This window comes from Belonocnema kinseyi, chromosome 6 (assembly GCF_010883055.1).
Source record: "Belonocnema kinseyi isolate 2016_QV_RU_SX_M_011 chromosome 6, B_treatae_v1, whole genome shotgun sequence".
Classification (NCBI taxonomy): domain Eukaryota; kingdom Metazoa; phylum Arthropoda; class Insecta; order Hymenoptera; family Cynipidae; genus Belonocnema; species Belonocnema kinseyi.
Genome location: NC_046662.1, coordinates 76,512,762 through 76,530,772, shown reverse-complemented (window position 1 = coordinate 76,530,772; position 18,011 = coordinate 76,512,762). Strand labels below are relative to the sequence as shown.

The 18,011-nt window shown below is 33.0% G+C and overlaps 1 protein-coding gene across 2 annotated transcripts in view; it reads right to left on the bottom strand.

Moving 5' to 3' along the window:
* LOC117174771 overlaps positions 1-17,779 on the bottom strand; it is a 28,179-nt gene extending 10,400 nt beyond the window's left edge. The window contains exons 1-8 of one of the 2 annotated variants that reach the window (XM_033364126.1): positions 17,521-17,779; positions 17,095-17,395; positions 16,938-17,019; positions 15,897-16,659; positions 14,908-14,971; positions 13,233-14,838; positions 12,993-13,121; positions 1,173-1,283 (exon numbers count right to left, since the gene is read on the bottom strand). In XM_033364126.1, coding sequence (XP_033220017.1) covers positions 13,002-13,121; positions 13,233-14,838; positions 14,908-14,971; positions 15,897-16,641 — 2,535 coding nt within the window. In that variant the 5' untranslated portion in view covers positions 16,642-16,659; positions 16,938-17,019; positions 17,095-17,395; positions 17,521-17,779 and the 3' untranslated portion in view covers positions 1,173-1,283; positions 12,993-13,001. Of the gene's footprint in view, positions 1-1,172; positions 1,284-12,992; positions 13,122-13,232; positions 14,839-14,907; positions 14,972-15,896; positions 16,660-16,937; positions 17,020-17,094; positions 17,396-17,520 lie in introns of those variants that run through there. The other variant, XM_033364127.1, reaches the window with a different exon arrangement.
* Positions 17,780-18,011: the final 232 nt, after the last annotated feature.

Genomic DNA, 18,011 nt, shown 5'->3' with positions numbered 1-18,011 from the left:
GAATTTTCAAAAACTGATTTTCAAGCCATCAGGGGCCAACTCGAGCGGCCTGAAGCGGCCAGGCAAATTTTATGCGTGGTTATAGAATCCGGAGTCTCAATTAGTGTATAAATACTTGGAAACTTGTCACTTATAGAAAAAGTAGATCATGTTTAAAAAATTCGAAATAAATACCGTCTTTAGGATGAGTTTTGCGTACATAAAACTATTTTTGATATTGACCAATTTGAAAAAATAGGGAGTTTCTTTTTCAAGAAAACGAACAAATGGGGGGTGGGGATATAGATAACCAAAACTCGAAAGTCGAATTATTACAGGTATGAACTTGGACTACCCTAATGAGACCATATATTTGTTTAAATTGAAATATTGAGGTATTGTTTTAATGTATTTAATAATGTACGCATTCTTTGACTTCAGAAAAGATTTTGCTTGATTCAAACAAAACTTTTAATTGATCATCAATTAACGTTGCAAATGGCTTACCGTGGCAAGATTATTTATTTTAAAAAATGACTTAAATATGGGTCATTTATACCAGCGGACAAGACGAAAAAGAATAAATATACGAAAAGCGCGTATCTAGCGTATATAGATAATTCTTTCGATTTATTATTCTATGAATAATCTTGCTGAAAATAATTGGATAGGAATGTGCATTTCTCGAGGCTCAATTCTATTTTGTTTTCGGATCACTCAATTCGATAAGGATCACTGAGATACAAACGGATTCATTGACTTTTTATTTTCTACCAACACAAAGTCTGCCATAAGGTATAAGTTCTCATGCGTCTGTCGCTTTTAAGATGCTTCAATAAAATATTGTGAATGAATTAACCAAATATTTTTCTTTATTCAACTAAACTGTTTTCATTGGACAGAAAAATGTAGCTCTGTAAATAAAGTATTTTCTCGAATTAACAAAACGATTCAACCACAAACTTTCTGAAAAAATTTGAGCCAAATTAATTTTTTTTACTGCTTTGTAAATATGGTGCTGAAGTATTTTAAAAATAGTACAAGAAATTGGCAGTTATATTTCTCTTCATGTATATAAAAAATTATGTAAATTTAAAAAGAGTGAGTTAGGTGAATTATTGTATAAATTATTCTATACATTCATTATGTCATGTGATAATGGATAATTTCTAAGCAAATTGTGGGTGACTTACTTGAAAAGCGCAGAAAGCCAAGAAGCAGAAGATTGCACAATTCATGATTAAATAATTCGTCTGATTTCTACTTCCTACAGCAAAGATGAAACAAAAATATTTCATCCAAATCTGTAAAGTTATCGTTTTATACTAAAAACTTATCATTTGCAATGTTTAGTTAATTATATCATACGAGGAAACGGTAGGCTACGAGTTGGGAAAGAATGATGAAATTATCATGACTTGACTTGAATCTTTGTTTAAACTGTGAGCATTTATACAAATATGATGGTATGGGTTTTGGGCATGTAAAATTCGATATAATTAAAGATATTATCGGCATATACTTTGTTATATCAAATACACGAAAGAATAAAAAGTTTATTAGTAGTTTGTTCTTTGACGTATATTGATAATGCTCGTCTCTTACACAACTAAAAAAATTAAGAATGTGTCCCTTCTGTGTATATTATTATTATTTTTATTACATTTTTTCTGAAAAAAGAACTTCTCCTTCGCTCCGTTGAGAATCGAACCACCGAAGTCCCGATTGCCAATCGAAAGAAGAATCCTTTTTTCAGTAATACACGCATTATTTTGCCCAGTTTTACTTATTTAAATATTTCACGAAATCTCTATTATCATCAGAGAATAACAGAAATTCTTAACGTCTTTTCAGACTAGATTTAGCTATGTATTAAACAATTCTTTAATTAAATTTTTTCGTGAAAAAAATCTTCTCCTTCGCTCCGCTGGGAATCGAACCATCGAACTTTCGATGGCCAGAAGGGTGCTTTTCTCCTAAGCTACTTTAAGATCTTAAGATCTCAGATCTTTTTTCAGAAAAAGTGTATTTAAAAATTTTTTAATTCATAGCTCCATCTAGTCTGAAAAGACGTTATAAGAATTTCTATTATTCTCTGGTGATAATACAGATTTCTTGGATGATTATTATTGTTATTGTTATTATTATTACACTACCATTAGAGAACACTGCGCGCGCGTCTATTTCAAGTTTCTTATTTTGATTTCCTATTTATCAAATTAAAATATTCATTTCAATTAAAGTACTATAAAATACAACCTTCTAGAAAAAATGATTGGACCCGATTGGGATTAATTAAAGATTGAATCGTTCCTAATTGGAGTTACAGAAATTGTATGTCGTTCTTGTTCATTTTCAATCGGGACAAGCGTTTGAATCGTTCGCAATAGGGTTACCTTTAGTTCCGTTAATCGGAAGTCTAACCTCTAAATATACTGAAAACGTATGCGGGGTGTGCGATGTTGACTATTGTTAATTGCTTATAAGTAAAGAATAGTATTGTCAGTGCGGTCGGCAATCAGTGCAACGCGGAATTCAAAAATTTTCCAAATATTTTTTATTCTGAGGCAGTAAACAAAAATGTTAAACATTATGTTTTAGGAAATGATAAAAAATTCTACAGTGCAGCAATATTACAAGCTGCAGGTACGTATTATACGCATATTATTTATTACTATATAGTAAACAGCTTAACGGTTTAACAGCTGCGCCGATAATTAACTGTTTCTTTGATACCATTTTAAAATGAAATACATATTTTATGATAAATAGGGTTAACCACTCTACTACAAATTCCTATATAGCGTCCTATATAGGGTCCTATATAGGACCCTACATAGGATCCTATTAAGGATCCTATATGCGTCATCTTTATGTGCCACCTATAGAAAATGAAATATGATCCTATAAAGGATCTTATATAGGTTCCTGTACAGGATCCTATATAGGTTACTGTATATGTTTCTGTATGGGGCAGAGGAGAAAGAGGAGAGGCTGGTCCTGCTAGAAGGAGCTTTGGATGCATGGACCGGAGAATAAGGGGGAGAAGTATGGGATAGAGAAAAGGAGGTGTTCATAAGAAAATTAAAATAAAAGGAAACGGATCGGGAGGGTAGGAAGCTACTGGAGATACTGGGAGAGTCAATATAAGAGAAGATGGACGGCAATACAAAAGGAGATGAAGAGGATGAATAAACGTACGCGGGTATAGGGGACACCGTAATAGATTACATTCTGTCGGAAGAAAGAATAAGGAGACTGATGGTTAGAATCCAAGTGGGAAACTTGATAGGCTCAGAACACTTTCCGGTAATCGCAACAGTGAGATGTGGTGGCTCAAGGGGCAGTAGAGGAAAAAGGAAAGAAAAGAGAGAAAACAAAGTGAAATGGGAATTTGGGGGGAGGAAAAGTTGACAGAATTTAGAGAAAAAATAGAAAACGAAGAGATAGGGAGTCAGGGAGTCAGGAAGAGGAAGGAGTCGACACACTGCTAGAAAAACTTAAAGCTGCGATAGATAAGGTACGGGAAGAGGTGAGACCGAGAGAAAAAGAAGAGGGGTTTAGGAGAGGCTGGTGGGACGATGAATGCAGGGAAAGTAAAGATAGGATGAATGAGAGTGTAAGGAAATGGAGGAAAGGGGCAATGGAAAAAGGAGAAATCAGCAGAAGAAAGAGGGAGCACGAAAGAATGATACAAGGGAAAAGACAAAAGGAGAAAGAAAAGTATATGGAAAAAGTAGAGAAGGCGGTAAAAAATGGAGAGAATGGGAAGCGATAAATAAAGAAAGAGGAGGAAGGAAAGGTATAAATGAAGAAATAGGACTGAAAGAGTGGACGAAGCACTTCAAGGGTCTGCTAGGAGAAGTGAAATGTAGGGTAAAGGGAAAAAGAAAAAAAGTGGTCGATGGGGACGAGGAAATTGAAAACGATATTAGTAGTGATGAGGTGAATGAGGCGATTTTAAGGTTGAAAAAAAACAAGTTAACAGGGGAAGATGTCTTGGAAAATGAAGCACCGAAATATGGAGGATTAGGGTTGAGGGAAGAGATGTGGAGAATTTGCAACAAGGTATGGAAAGAAGAAAGGTAGTCAGAGGAGTGAAAGAGTGAAAGACAGTGCTTAGAAGGAGATTAGAAAGACAGGTGGAAGAGAAGGGAAGTATACCACACAACAAAACGGGTTTTAGAAGAGCGATGGGAACCATAGATAAGTCTATGTCCTCAAATATCTAGTCAATAGAAACCTAGAGCGGAAGAAAGAGAAGCTAGTCGCATTGTTTGTAGACTTTCAGGCAGAGTTGACTCAGTTAACAGGACGATCTTATGGGAAGCCATGAAAGAGAGAGGAGTAGACGAAGGTTTAATAGAGAGGAAAAAAGAAATATTTGTTGATACTAAGATAAGGGTGAAGATAGAAGATAAGAAAGGTAAGGAATTCTGCACAGGAAGGGGGCTCAGGCAAGGATGTCCGTTGAGCCGACTTCTATTTAGTAGTCTTCTCGTAGATTTAGAGGACAAATTGAAGATGAAATGGAAAGTAGGGACAACATTAGGAACGGGCAAACTGTATTCACTAGCATATGCGGATGACGTAGTGCTATTAGCGGATGATGAAAGAGGTATGAACTTTTTGATGAGAGTGTTCGAAGAATATGTGAGAGAAAAGGGTTGAACAATAAATGTGAACAAGACCAAGATGATGCATTACAGAAATAAAAGGGGTAACTTAGAGTACGAATGGAAGATAAATGGCGTGTTGGTAGAGTTAGTTGATGAATTTCGCTACTTTCGATTTTAGTTCGAAACGAGAGGAGGAAGCGAGCTGCAGGTGAGAAAGAGATTGGAATGCGCGAGTAAAGTAATGGGACAAGTATGGGGTATAAGAAAAAGAAGGTTTAAGAATGACTAGAAGATGAGAGTGTCGATGTTTGATGTATTAGTGTGGTCAGTGTTGAGCTATAATGTGGAAATCTGGGGATGAAAAGAAAACAAGAGAATAGAAAATTTGCATGAGCGATTTTTGAGATGGGTTTTGGGAGTGAGCTGGAGTTGCCCAGGTTATATGTTGAGGGAAGAAATAGGACGAGAAAAAATGATGGTGAGGCAAGTGAAAAAAGTCTGATACTTCGAAGAGAAACTAAGAAGGGGAGAGGGAAGCAAAATTGTACAATCGAGTGCCCGCGAAGTCATGGATAAAGAGAGGAGGGGTAACGTGGGGCGTTCAAAGTGGGAAGAGGAGAGATATGAAATGAGGCGTGAATGTGGTATACATGAGAGGGGTAAAGAGTGAGAGGAAATAGAGGGAGAGATGAAGGCAAGGCAAGGTGAGGAAAGATGGGAAAAATCGCAGATTCAATGTACAACAGCTGGTATAGAATGGTTAAGGGGCAGGGGGAACCAAAGTACTTGAAAAAGATTAAAAAGGAGAGCAAATGGAATAGAGTTGTGAGATTCAGAACGGGAGAGGGTACAAGAGCATGCAGGTATTCGATGAATGAAGAAGAGAATGTTTGTAGAGTATGTAGGTATGAGCAGGAAACATAGTTGCATGTGTTAGAGAGGTGTACAGGGGTCGAAGAGGGAGGGGAGAGTACAGAAGAGAGAATTAAATGGATTCCGAATGAAAATGGTAAGAGGGAGGAATGGATGAAGAAGCCAGAAGATCTGTGTGAGAGAGAGAGAGAGCTGGTTGCACAGGATAGTAGAAATAAAGCCGAAAAATGACTCTGAAAGAAGGAAAGTTACGAAGTAGTGTTGCGAACTAGAGTCAAAATTTGAAATAGATAATGGTAAGAGGAAATGGAAACCCAGGGAAAAGTCGCAAGCGTTTAGAAATAAGAGCAATAATTTAAGACTGTATGAAGCAAATAGTTCATAAGATAGTATCCTATCGTTGAAAGGTGGTCTCAGCTTCTCATAGAGTAATACAAAATTGAAACAGGCACGTTCGAGCTCACGTTCGAGGTATCTCTTTACATAATTAGATGTAAACATTCCTAGCGATTAAGTTGCAGCGATCATGCCGAATTCGAGTGAAGCTCATTTATGGCTTTTAACATTTATTTAATCTTCAAACAGTTTAATTATTAAAACAATTTTCATAAATGGCTCTTCTTTAAAGAATAAGTTTAATTTATTATGTTGCGTTGTAAATTTACAAGAACTATTAATTATTTAAACAATTTTTAATTAAAACTTAAGAGTTTAACTTTCTTCTGCGAGAGAATTTGTTCACGGAGTCAACTAACCCTTTTCTATGTTGCTTTACAAAAGAACTGATAATTATTTAAACAATTTTAATTTAAAAAATTAAGACTTTGCTCGAAATACTCGCATTTTCCTAAACATTTCGTCCGATGAGAGGAAAACTGCAGAAAACCACCTCCCCAGTTTCGTCGGGTTTTCAAAATTCGAGTACACAACCCGGTCTTTCGTCGTATATGCTACCCATGCGAAGTAATGGTTATGTTGTAATGGTTATGTAAAGACTCTCAAACCCGTAAAAGGGAAAAGGTATAAACAAATAAAGAACAACTTTGTTGACGATTCATTTTTTTGTCAGGATTTTTTCTTTTTTGAAAAATTAACTATTTGGTGTGATATTCAGGTATTTTGTTCAAAAGTCGTCTTCTTGGGCTTTTGTTTAGAAATTCACCCCTTTGATTGAAAATCCATCTTTTTATGTCGAAAATGCAACTGTTTGATTAGAAATTTAATTATTTTGTTCAAAATCCAATGATTTTCGAAAAATTGACCTATTTTATTGGTCAACATTTTTGGTCGAAAAATCAAAAATGTTAAAATTTATCCTTTTGGTTTTTAAAAGAAGACTCGTATTTCGTAATAGAAGGTTCATCTATTTGATTGATCATGCAACTGTTTTATGGGAAATTGTTTTGTTAAAATTTCGTCTTTTTGTGTTGAAAATTCATCTCTTTGGGTAGTCAATCTCTTTTTACTGAAAATTCAATCATTTGGTTGAAAATGCAATATATTTTGGCTTGAAATCTTAGGAATTTAAAGCTTTTCATATTGCATTTAATATGTCATCTTCATTAATTTTCGTCCCCGAAATTGTCTGCGACTTCAAGTGTAGAACTTGCCTGATTTTAATTTTTTAGGCCCAAAGATTAATAAAGATCATCATTAAGATTATCATTAATTAAAGATTATCAAATACTGTTAGAAGTGGCGACGTAAATGAAACAAAAAAGATGATCAAAAACTATAAAAGATTATATAAGATTCTCAATATAAGATGCTCAAAGACTGTTAAGGATTATCATATTATATTATTAACGTATTTAATGGAGAAATGTGATGGCCTAGGAATGATTATGGAAGGCACCACAGCAATCATTAGATTCTTCCGATATGTGATCATAATTTTTATTCGTACCTTGTATTGATCGTTATTAGAAATATAAAATTTGTCGCTTTCAGATTTTAAGAGTTTGATTGCTATCACATCAACGCAATGATCTCATATTTTGTGATTGTATTGTACTTAGCAAATTACAAGTTTCTCTATTTTAGTCTGCTTTGAAAGCACATAACACCTTTTTCCGAAAACAACAATATAATCAACAGTATTCTTTAACCAGACTGATTACTGATTACACTGTTACATCAGCTTTCAGTAATCTACATCTTTAATTTAAATTAAGATTTTATCCCAGCAGATGCAGCAGGAATTATAGGCAAATGAAAAACTAAATAAGTTAATCATATATATAAGTGCGAACATATATCGTAATAAGATGGTTTTCACCCTTGTGTGCACACTGCACACCTAATTTTATCCACGTTTTGTTACACACTTCCATTTTTTCAATTTGCTAAATAATTATGCAAATAAAATAATTTCCCTGTCGTTTATTTCAATAAATAAATATAAAAAATTAATAAAATGTGACTAAAAAAGCCCCAAAACTCTCTCAAACACACAAAACACCAAAACCTACTCCGGTTATGATGCAACCCGATATACAGTGTTGCACGTCGGGTTTCCTCTCATAAAATATTATTTTTTTTTTTTTATTATTATAAAACATTTCAGTGTTGAAATGTTGTCACAGGCTTATACTGCCCAACATGTCGAAGGCATTTTTTGGTTAGAGATGGATTTTTTATTTGATTATTTTTGCACGGGGATGTCCCGGTATATATCATCAGTCACGGACGCATTTTTATAATGCAATCAAGTGATCTGATGAGAGCAGTCTGCCCAGACATATTGGACAAAGCCTGGTTTTGACACCATCATTGACGGACTGGGTTGCAGTCAAGTACACGATGGGGGGACCTACAGCTTAAGGTGGGTTCTGAACCACCAGAACCTCGGTAAAGGTACATTGAAAGATTTCTAGAGGTACCGGCTCAGGGATCGAACCCCGGACCTCTGAGGTGAAGTCCGAGTGTCTAACCAACTGAGCCACCGAGGCTTTTTATTATTATTATTATTATTTTATTATAAAAAAAATTTCAGTATTGAAATGTTGTCACAGGCTTATACTGCCCAACATGTCGAAGGCATTTTTTGGTTAGAGATGGATTTTTTATTTGATTATTTTTGCACGGGGCTGTCCCGGTATATATCATCAGTCACGGACGCATTTTTATAATGCAATCAAGTGATCTGATGAGAGCAGTCTGCCCAGACATATTGGACAAAGCCTAGTTTTACCCCATCATTGACGGACTGGGTTGCATTCAAGTACACGATGGGGGGGGGGACCTACAACTTAAGGTGGGTTCCGAACCACCAGAACCTCAGTAAAGGTACATTGAAAAATTTCCAGAGGTACCGGCTCAGGGATCGAACCCCGGACCTCTGAGGTGAAGTCCGAGTGTCTAACCAACTGAGCCGCCGAGGCTCATAATATTTATTATTATTATTATTATTATTATTATTATTATTATTATTATTATTACACCATTAAGCCATTTCCCTTTCGGGGTAGGCGTGACTCACTCGGTAGGGGAAAGGAGTAGTGAGTGGAAGGGATAGAGATTTTTCAGATTGATCCAGAATTCTCGTGTTATAACAAAAAATTAATTATTCATTAATAATTGATTGAATTATCAATACGTCTATTATTACTCAACATATTGTCCGTGACGTATGTATACTTTAAAGATGATTATTTTCAAAGAAAAATTTCTAAATAAATTATTATATTATATGATTTGCTTAGAATTGAGCTAAGTAACGACGAATCGTAGGCTTTAAGCGAATCTTAACATTTTTTAATATCTTTTTGAAATATAGGTGATCATGAAGATCCTTCATTTCTTAATGTATTTAATCTAGAATGATCTAGTTTTTAATGATCTTTTTGAATATTTCAATTTCAAAGTTTTACAATTGGAATCTCTTTAATTTTAAAAATGTGTGAATAAAAATTCCTGAAATGTGATGATCTTCAGTATAAAAATAAAGTTTTCAATTTTAATGTAAGTCATCAAAAGTATATAAATCTGTCATCGTAAATTTTAAAAATTGAAAACTCTTCATTTTTTAAGATTTAAAATGTAAAATTCTGTAATTTTGAAGAGTAACAAGTAAAAATTCTTGAATTTTTAAAATATAGAATAACACATTATTCATTTTCAAGATTTATCATTCAAAGGTATTTACATGACTTAACATTTAAAATTTAATGGATTTCCAATTGAAACCTTTTTAATTTTGTATATGTATAAACTAAATTTCTCAAAACCGAATTATTTTGTAAATCAACAGTCAAGTTCTTAATTCTAAATTTTCCAAATTAAAGCGAATGTAAAGCATCGAAATTATAGAATTTTCAATTGTAAATTGTCAAATAAAAACATTTATTTTTGAAGCATTGTAATGTGAATCATTAGATTAAAGAATTAGCCATAGAATTAACTTTATCTTCATTCCTAATTATAGTTGAATCTTCCGAAAAGAAAGTTGTAAACTCTTGAATTTAAGTATGTATAATTTTCAACCGTAAATCATCAAAATTACTGAATTTTCTAAATGTAAAACTTGAAACATGCATAATTTTGAATTTGAAAAGACATAAATTAAAACTTCAATTTTAACAATTTACAAGTCAATGTTCTACCATTTTAGAGAGTTATAATTAAAAACTGTTTGATCTCTAAAGATGTGTCAATAATGATAATTTTTATTCTGAAAAGTTAAGTTTGCAATTATAAATCTTTCAAATTAAGGAAATTTGAAACGTCCTGGTAATAAGCGTTTAATTCGGAAAAACTAAGAATTTGTATTCCTATGAATACGCGATTTTTCCTCTGTCTAAAAATCCCCCAACGGGAACAGAAAAAGTGCAAATCCTATTCCTCTCAATCGACTTAGTAAAATTTAACGAAAGCATTTATTTAAACTATTTTTCATTATTAAATCTTTGTATAACTTATAAATTGGAAAAATATTAAAATGTGCATTTATTTAAACTCAAATCATTTATTTAAACGTCTTAAAAAATGCACCAAAGAAATCTATTCAAATGTGTGAATTTCAATCATTTTAACTCTAGAGAAGCAGAGCTGAATTGGTTAGAATTAAAATTTCATAAAAATATCTCTGTGAGGTGTGTTACCGGTACAATTAGAAGGAATTTAATATATTAAAAACACGTTCTCTTTGGGAGAATAGAAAAACGTGTGGCGGTCGCTATGGAAATAGAAGTGAATAATTTTCGGAGGTATCTTAATTCTCATGGTGGCATTTTAGACAGATGGAAAAATCGCGCATTCAAAATCATAGAATAATCTTTACTTTTGCGCTGAAATCTGAAAATATTAATTTTTGTCTATTCTACACTTATTACCAGGGTAAATCTTAAAAATTACAGAAATTCTTGAAAGTTCTGTAACACTGAAGATTTACAATTGAAAATTCTTCAACATTTAATATGTTTAAAAGAAAATAATGAAGTTCTAAATGCCTTTTTTGGAATAGTTCAATTTTAATGATGTACAATTGAGACTTATTCAATTTTATATACTTACGATTGCAAATTCTTCAATTTTAAACGGTTAAAATGTCAGAGATGATTTATTTTTTGCAAATTCTTTAAATTTTTTACATAGTGAGAACTATAGCCTTCCGCAGAGGTAATGAACTATTATTACATCATATTAGTAATTAAGTTGTGGAAAAATAATATAAAGTAGTTAAAGTGTGTTTTTCGAGGAGAATAAACTAATTTAAAAATAGCAACTTAATTTCCGGAAAAATCATGGTATATTGGATTAATTGGTCAAGTTCATAGGGTGGCAAATTTTGATAAAAATAAATTTACAGGAATATTACCAATCGATATTGGAAAAGCATTCGATACTGTATTATATGAAGGCTCAATTTGCAAATTATTCAAATATAAATTTTCAGTTCATCGTGTCAATTTAATTGAATAATCCTTATGTAAGAAACACAATATTGGAAATTCGATCTTTTCATATATCTTTTCAAATCATCCTCAAAAATATTTAATAAAATTCATTAAGTACTTATTGGTTATAACAAAATTAAACATTTAATTAATGCACCGAGAAAAAGTTTTGGTTGAATGAACAAAATTTTGGTTAAGTCAACCCTAGATTATGGTTATTATATGGACAACAAAATATTTGGTTGACCAAAAAAAATTGTTTGGTGAGTAAAACTTGTTTGATTATACCATATCTTTTGGTTTATACTAGCAAATATTTTGTTTGATCTATGTAAATTTTTTGGTTATTCCAAGCAAACATTTTGCTCGATCCAAGAGAATATTTTAGCTAATTCAAACAAGTGTTTTTGCTGATTCAAGGAAAGAATTTGGTTGATTTAACCAAAACTCTTAGTTCATCTAAACATAAACGACCCCGCAGAACATAAATTGTTAATGGCTTACCATGGAATTGTCTTATGCTGTGTGAATTATTTTGTAGTTGAAAACTTCTAAAAAAATTTCTTCATTCAACAAAATCGTTGCGTTGGCCACATTTAATGAATTTCAACCAATATTTTGGTTAAACGAACAAAATTTTCATTCAGTTAATCAAATTCGTTTGGTTCAATCAATCAAAGTGTTTGGTTGACTCGTTTTGTTGATTTTAGAAAATATTTTATTGATTTAACAACATGTTTTTGTTGGATCTACCAAATAATCTAAGAGAGCATTTTACTAGAATCAAGAAAAAGATTTCGTGTATTCAACCAAAATAATTTGTTGAAAGCATCTTAAAAATGATCGAGGTTTGCGAACTTAGCCCGATCGCGTATTCCAATTCAACATGACAGTCCACGTTGAAGAGTTCGTAACGTCGCGAAAAAACATACAAATGTTTGCATTTCGGTGAACCTTATGAAAATAAGTGTTCCGAAAACAAAATCGATTGGGATTAATTAACTGATTATGTGGAAAATACGTAAGATTACTTAAATCTTTGATCGCCTACGATTGCGTGATTAGACTTTTGATTACAAAGGAACAGAATGATTTTTGTAAACAAATACACAAACGATCCAGAACAGTTTACACTAAATAAATAACGAAATTCCATGGTAAGCCACTTACAATGTACATTGTGCGGGGTCGTTTATGTTTAGATGAACTAAGAGTTTTGATTAAATCAACCAAATTCTTTCCTTAAACCAAAAAAAAACACTTATTTAAATTAGCTAAAATATTCTCTTGGATCGAGCAAAATGTTTGCTTGGATTAACCAAAAATCTTACTCAGACCAAACAAAATATTTGCTAGTATATACCAAAAGATATGCTATAATCGAACAAATTTTACTCAACGAACAGTTTTCTTGGGTGGACCAAATATTTTGTTGTCTATATAATAACCATAATCTAGGATTGACTCAACCAAAATTTTGTCAATTCAACCAAACCTTTTTCTGGGTGTATTAGAAAAAGATTCTTTTAAAGCTTTAACTTACAATATATTATTTATTCTTTTTTTTCTATAAGCAGAGGATTCTTTCTTGTAGTAAAACTTTTTGGTAAATTTAGAGACATACCGAGATAATTTAATGCATCTGTACTTTAGTCGTTGTAAATTTAATGCCTTGAAATGAATTTTTTCTTGGTTTTGAACCTTGAATTGTTTCTTTCTTTCTTATTTCACCGAATCCATATGTAGAACAACACTGAAATTAAAAAAGAAATGTTAACTCCGCGTAAAAAAATAATTGACAACAAATTTCAAAATAACATAATATGTGATACATGATACGGATATACAAAATATAATCACTTACATGAACATTTATCTCCCGCTTAAATTCTTCACTTCCATTTAGTCCATTATTATCATTCCTTCTAAATTTGCAGTCACTCGTGAAATTAATTTTTCCAGGATGAACAAGACATTCATTGCTTGATGATTTACTGAGATTATCATTTGAAGCATCAACCATAGAATTAACTTTATCTTCATTCCTAATTATTGTGGAACCATCTGAAAAGAAAGCAAGGGTCTTCTCCCCTGGTCCTGAAATCATTGTATTGTCATGTGTATCATCTTCTAGTTGCATATCAATATCTAATGTTAAATCCACATTATTCTTAGGTTGGATATAAATCAAAGATCTATCTGAAAACCTAGAAATTGTATGATCCGACTTAGCAGAAATGTTATCATTATTATATTTCTTTATTTTATCAAGCTCCTTAATGATAGTCTTGCTTTTTTTTGTGTGATTACAATTTGTTTCAGGATTTGGGAAGGAATCTAGTCGATTAATATCAGCCATTTTGAAGCAGAATTCACCTCTTGGTTGACTATTTTTCGTTCCATCTTTTTTTTCATTTAAGTTCATTTTCCTAAGTTCTCTTCGATCAGAGGGAGTATGAGATTGACATTCATTTCGAAGTCTTTCCCGAGGCGTAGAAGATACTGGAGAAATTCGATTTCGAAAGTATGAAACTAAAGCATTCTTAATATTATTCCATCCATTAAAAAAAGAAACCTCCCTGTAGTGTAAAGAATTATTTTTTGCACAGCAAACCTTAACTTCAGATTCTTTATCTGTAGTCTTCCTCTTGCAATTGCATGAACCTCTTTTTGTATTTTTCGGATGACATTCACAATATAATGATGTACATGGTTTAACATCAAATACATGTTCTTCTTTAGATTTAAACTGATCTTGCGATTTTAACACAACTGTTTTACTTGTTTTTCTGTTTATGTTGTAAGGTATTGCAATGTCTGTACAATTATATGCAGAATCTTTTTTTAAAAATAATTTTTCCTTGTTCGAAGAAGTACTTATCTTTTTCTGGATCGAAAGATTTTTTTTTGAACAAGAAGCTTTCTGGTAACTTGTATTAGTTCCTACATTCATAAGCGAATTTATACGTATGTTCAGTTTCTGATTAAATTCTACTTCCTCACATTTACAAATTTCGCTGGATTTAAAAATATTGTCTGTTGTATTACATGTTGAAAGATCATAATCTGTACATTCATCATACTCAAACTGATCTATGTATTCTTCTTCGTCTGATTCATTATCTTTAAATGAAGACTTTATTTCTAACATATTGCCTTCTTTACATGCTTCTTTACATTCAGGAATTTTCTCATTATCGTTACTATTTTTATTATCAAAACATTCATCCATTTGTTCGGAACAATCAACCTGATGCAGAGATTTTGATTTGTCTTCAAATTTCCTACAAAATTCTGAAACCTTCTCTAAATAAATTTCGTTTCCGCAATCTTGGCATAGGTTTCGTGGTGTACAAGATGAACAACAGCAATGATTAGACGAAAGCTCAGATAAGCAAACAGGACAGATCCAACCCGTAGTTTGCGTAGATGAATCACAGACATTTTCACAAGAATCTTTATTTTCTCTTCTGTAAATAAACCAACATTATTAGAATTCATGATTATACTAAAGAAAGTCAAACATGAAAATAAACAACCTTTGCTCTTCGTTTTCTAAACCAGTACAGTAACAACAGGATTGATGATCCTCGCCTACAATTCCTGTAAGAGTAATGCATCGTCAGCGTATTCAAATAGACATTTTTTAGACAAATATATCTGATTATTTGAGAAAAACTTTTTGAAGAAAATGATTTAAAACCCTTTCCGCTGGCTCGCAATAATTGTTTGATCATCCACATAGTCTTTTTGGACGCATGTAATGATGATAAAAAGCAGAACCAGACGCCCAGGTAACAGCGCCAATAATTAGCAGAGCAAAAGAAATGACAGTCGTGGTGCCGGGCACAAAGATTAAGCGGCTACTGCTTCCCAAAAATGTCGTAACATCACAGCCACCCCGCTTGTATGTTTTGTAAAGCAGTTTTGCATCGCCGCTACCTACTGGATGCACCAGATAAGTACACACCTTTGAACGTATATGGGGTACACGTCATACATTTTTTTAAATTACAATAGTGATAGTGCTTAATCAAGTAATTATTACTCAAAATCAACTGATTTGATTATAATTACATGACTAAGCACAAATTGGTGCCAAAGAAGAGGCGAGGAAAGTGATTTTTGATCGCTACACAAATAAAATTACTCCTAATGTACCAGAAGTTTGTTAATCTTTAAAAATGGATTAAGACATTTCGTTCGTGCCTAAAGTCGTTGAAATAAGCGGATTTTTTTTATTTTCTTTGCGAGGGTGACTGTGGTGGTTGAATATTGGCAACTATTATTCTCATTAGTCACTATGATGATGTCGTTTACTTTTTATTTAAGGAAACCAATTGAGATTTCGGAGCATCTGACGAGATATTGGTTACACCGTCAGCGTCTACATCTTTCAAACAACAAAAATTTCAAACTGTTTCACAACCCTATTCTGCGAAACTACAGTTGTGTTGACTGGATTTCCCATTTTCGGCCACTCCATCCTCGTCTCCATCTGTAGCATCATCAGGACCTAAATACTGACCTGGACGAGAATGAGATGACTTTGTACGATTCATAACCCGTACGTGAGACTGCAGAGGTTTATCATAGTTATAATCATATGTTGAAGACATATGTCGACAAGAAGTGGAAGGTGGTAGATCTCTCGATGAATGAGAATACGATGATCTGGAAGACTTTTTAAGTAATCGAGGACGACCAGGAGCTAATTTTGGACATTTAGAATCTTCTTGACCTGGATTTATCTTCGTAGGAATTGTTTCACATTTTTTAGAAGTACAAGGATCACATGAAGGTGGTAGACAGAGTTTACCCCGAGAAAAGAAACATTTTGGATTTGGTGGTAAACGTGGGAAAGGACAGCACAACTTAGCATTTGGAAATCTGCTCTTGGTTCTTGGGAACCTGCGTTCAGTGGGTGGAAAAGCACACTCTGGAGATGACGGACAATCACAGGAACACTTCCTATTAGCTCTCGCGTCAATATGTACTGGTGGAAAACAGTTGCAGTTTCTAGGAAGGGGTTGACACATGCAGTATCCTGGAATGCACTGACAACAATGCTTCTTCTTTAAGACTGGGCATGGAGAGGGTGAACAAGGCTGACAACTGCTGGGTAGTTGACAGGCTGGTGGACTTGTTAGAGGACATTGACGAGATGATGAATTTGTTTCGAAAGTATGGTTTTGGGAGTTGTGATTCGGCAATGGAGATCCGGGTGAAGATGAAGTGTTTTTTGACCTTATTTCACAGCCACCACCTGACATACGCTCTTTCCGACAAACCTAAATAAGAAATATTAAATAAAAAAGAGAAATAAATGTGGATCTTTGGATTAGTTTACTTGTGTTGATTATAGTTGTGCTATAAAAACTAGTAAAATATTTATAGCTGAACCCGTATGTTCTTTGAGATTATTACCAAACAAAAACCATAAATAAGATAGAACGGCGTACTGATCAGAAAGCATCAGCAAGATGATATGTCAAGTGGTAATCATTACTCGAATCCTAGCATATTAAAATGAAAATGAAAAAAATTGTATATATTTCATTAACCCTACCTTATTGTCTCTCGATGCCCCAGTGTTACCTGGGGAGGAAGATGCAGCTCGTGAGCATGGTTTGCACGGAGCTGCGTTTCTACTGCAACCGATGATGTTTATGAGTGGAATTAATTTGAATATTGTAGATAATAAATTAATATAGTAAAAGACTCACCGAGCACGACAGTTGCAACATTTGCAATTCTCGAGTCAGCTGTGATCACTCCACTGTCGATGAAGCTCGCTAAAATTGCTCAACCATTCACAATTTGATTTTGGGGGAATATTTATATTCCATGCTTCTTCTTGGGTACACTGGAATGGGCCAATACAGACACCGGTTGTTGCGGTTCCTCTGGGGCAAAATCCACCGCAATCGACACGATACAGACAACCAATGTTTGTTTGACATACACCGGAACGGATGCGAGGCTCGGAAGCCAAAGATCCCTTCTTTCCACTTGAGCAAGTTGATTCTATATTATAAATTAATTTTATAGATTTTTTAATACAAAAATATATACGCAAAGTTAGGTTAAGTTAAGAGCATAATACTTTATTCATATAAAAATTGAATAAGTATACGAAAGTCTAAACTAACCACAACAAACGGTGCTAGAAATATGTTCATTTGTCCTTGAAACGTCACAACATGACATTACGCCAATACTGTACGATTTTTTTATTTATTTTTTTCTGCATTTATGGAAATGTAAATTTTTTCGGATGTGGTCTTTTCCGGGCGGATGCTCTAAAGTGTTGGAGATCCATTAGGTTAATTTAAATTTTTGAATTTTTCATCATTTTTTGCCAGTTTGAGCGAATGTAAAAGAAATGAAAAGGAAAAGTTATACCCATGTGAAATTAATTTTGGTTTTTGCATCTTACGTATTTGTGGCCAATATCAGTCTAATAAGTGTCAATTAAACAAAAGAATTTCAAATTATCAAGCTTTTAAATTCAAAATCATATAAATACATCAAGGATAATTAACTAATTTGATAAAATTATACAATAACACAATTTCTATTTAAAATTTTAACGTATATTATAAAAATATACATTATTATTAAAGTTTTGTTAAATACAATT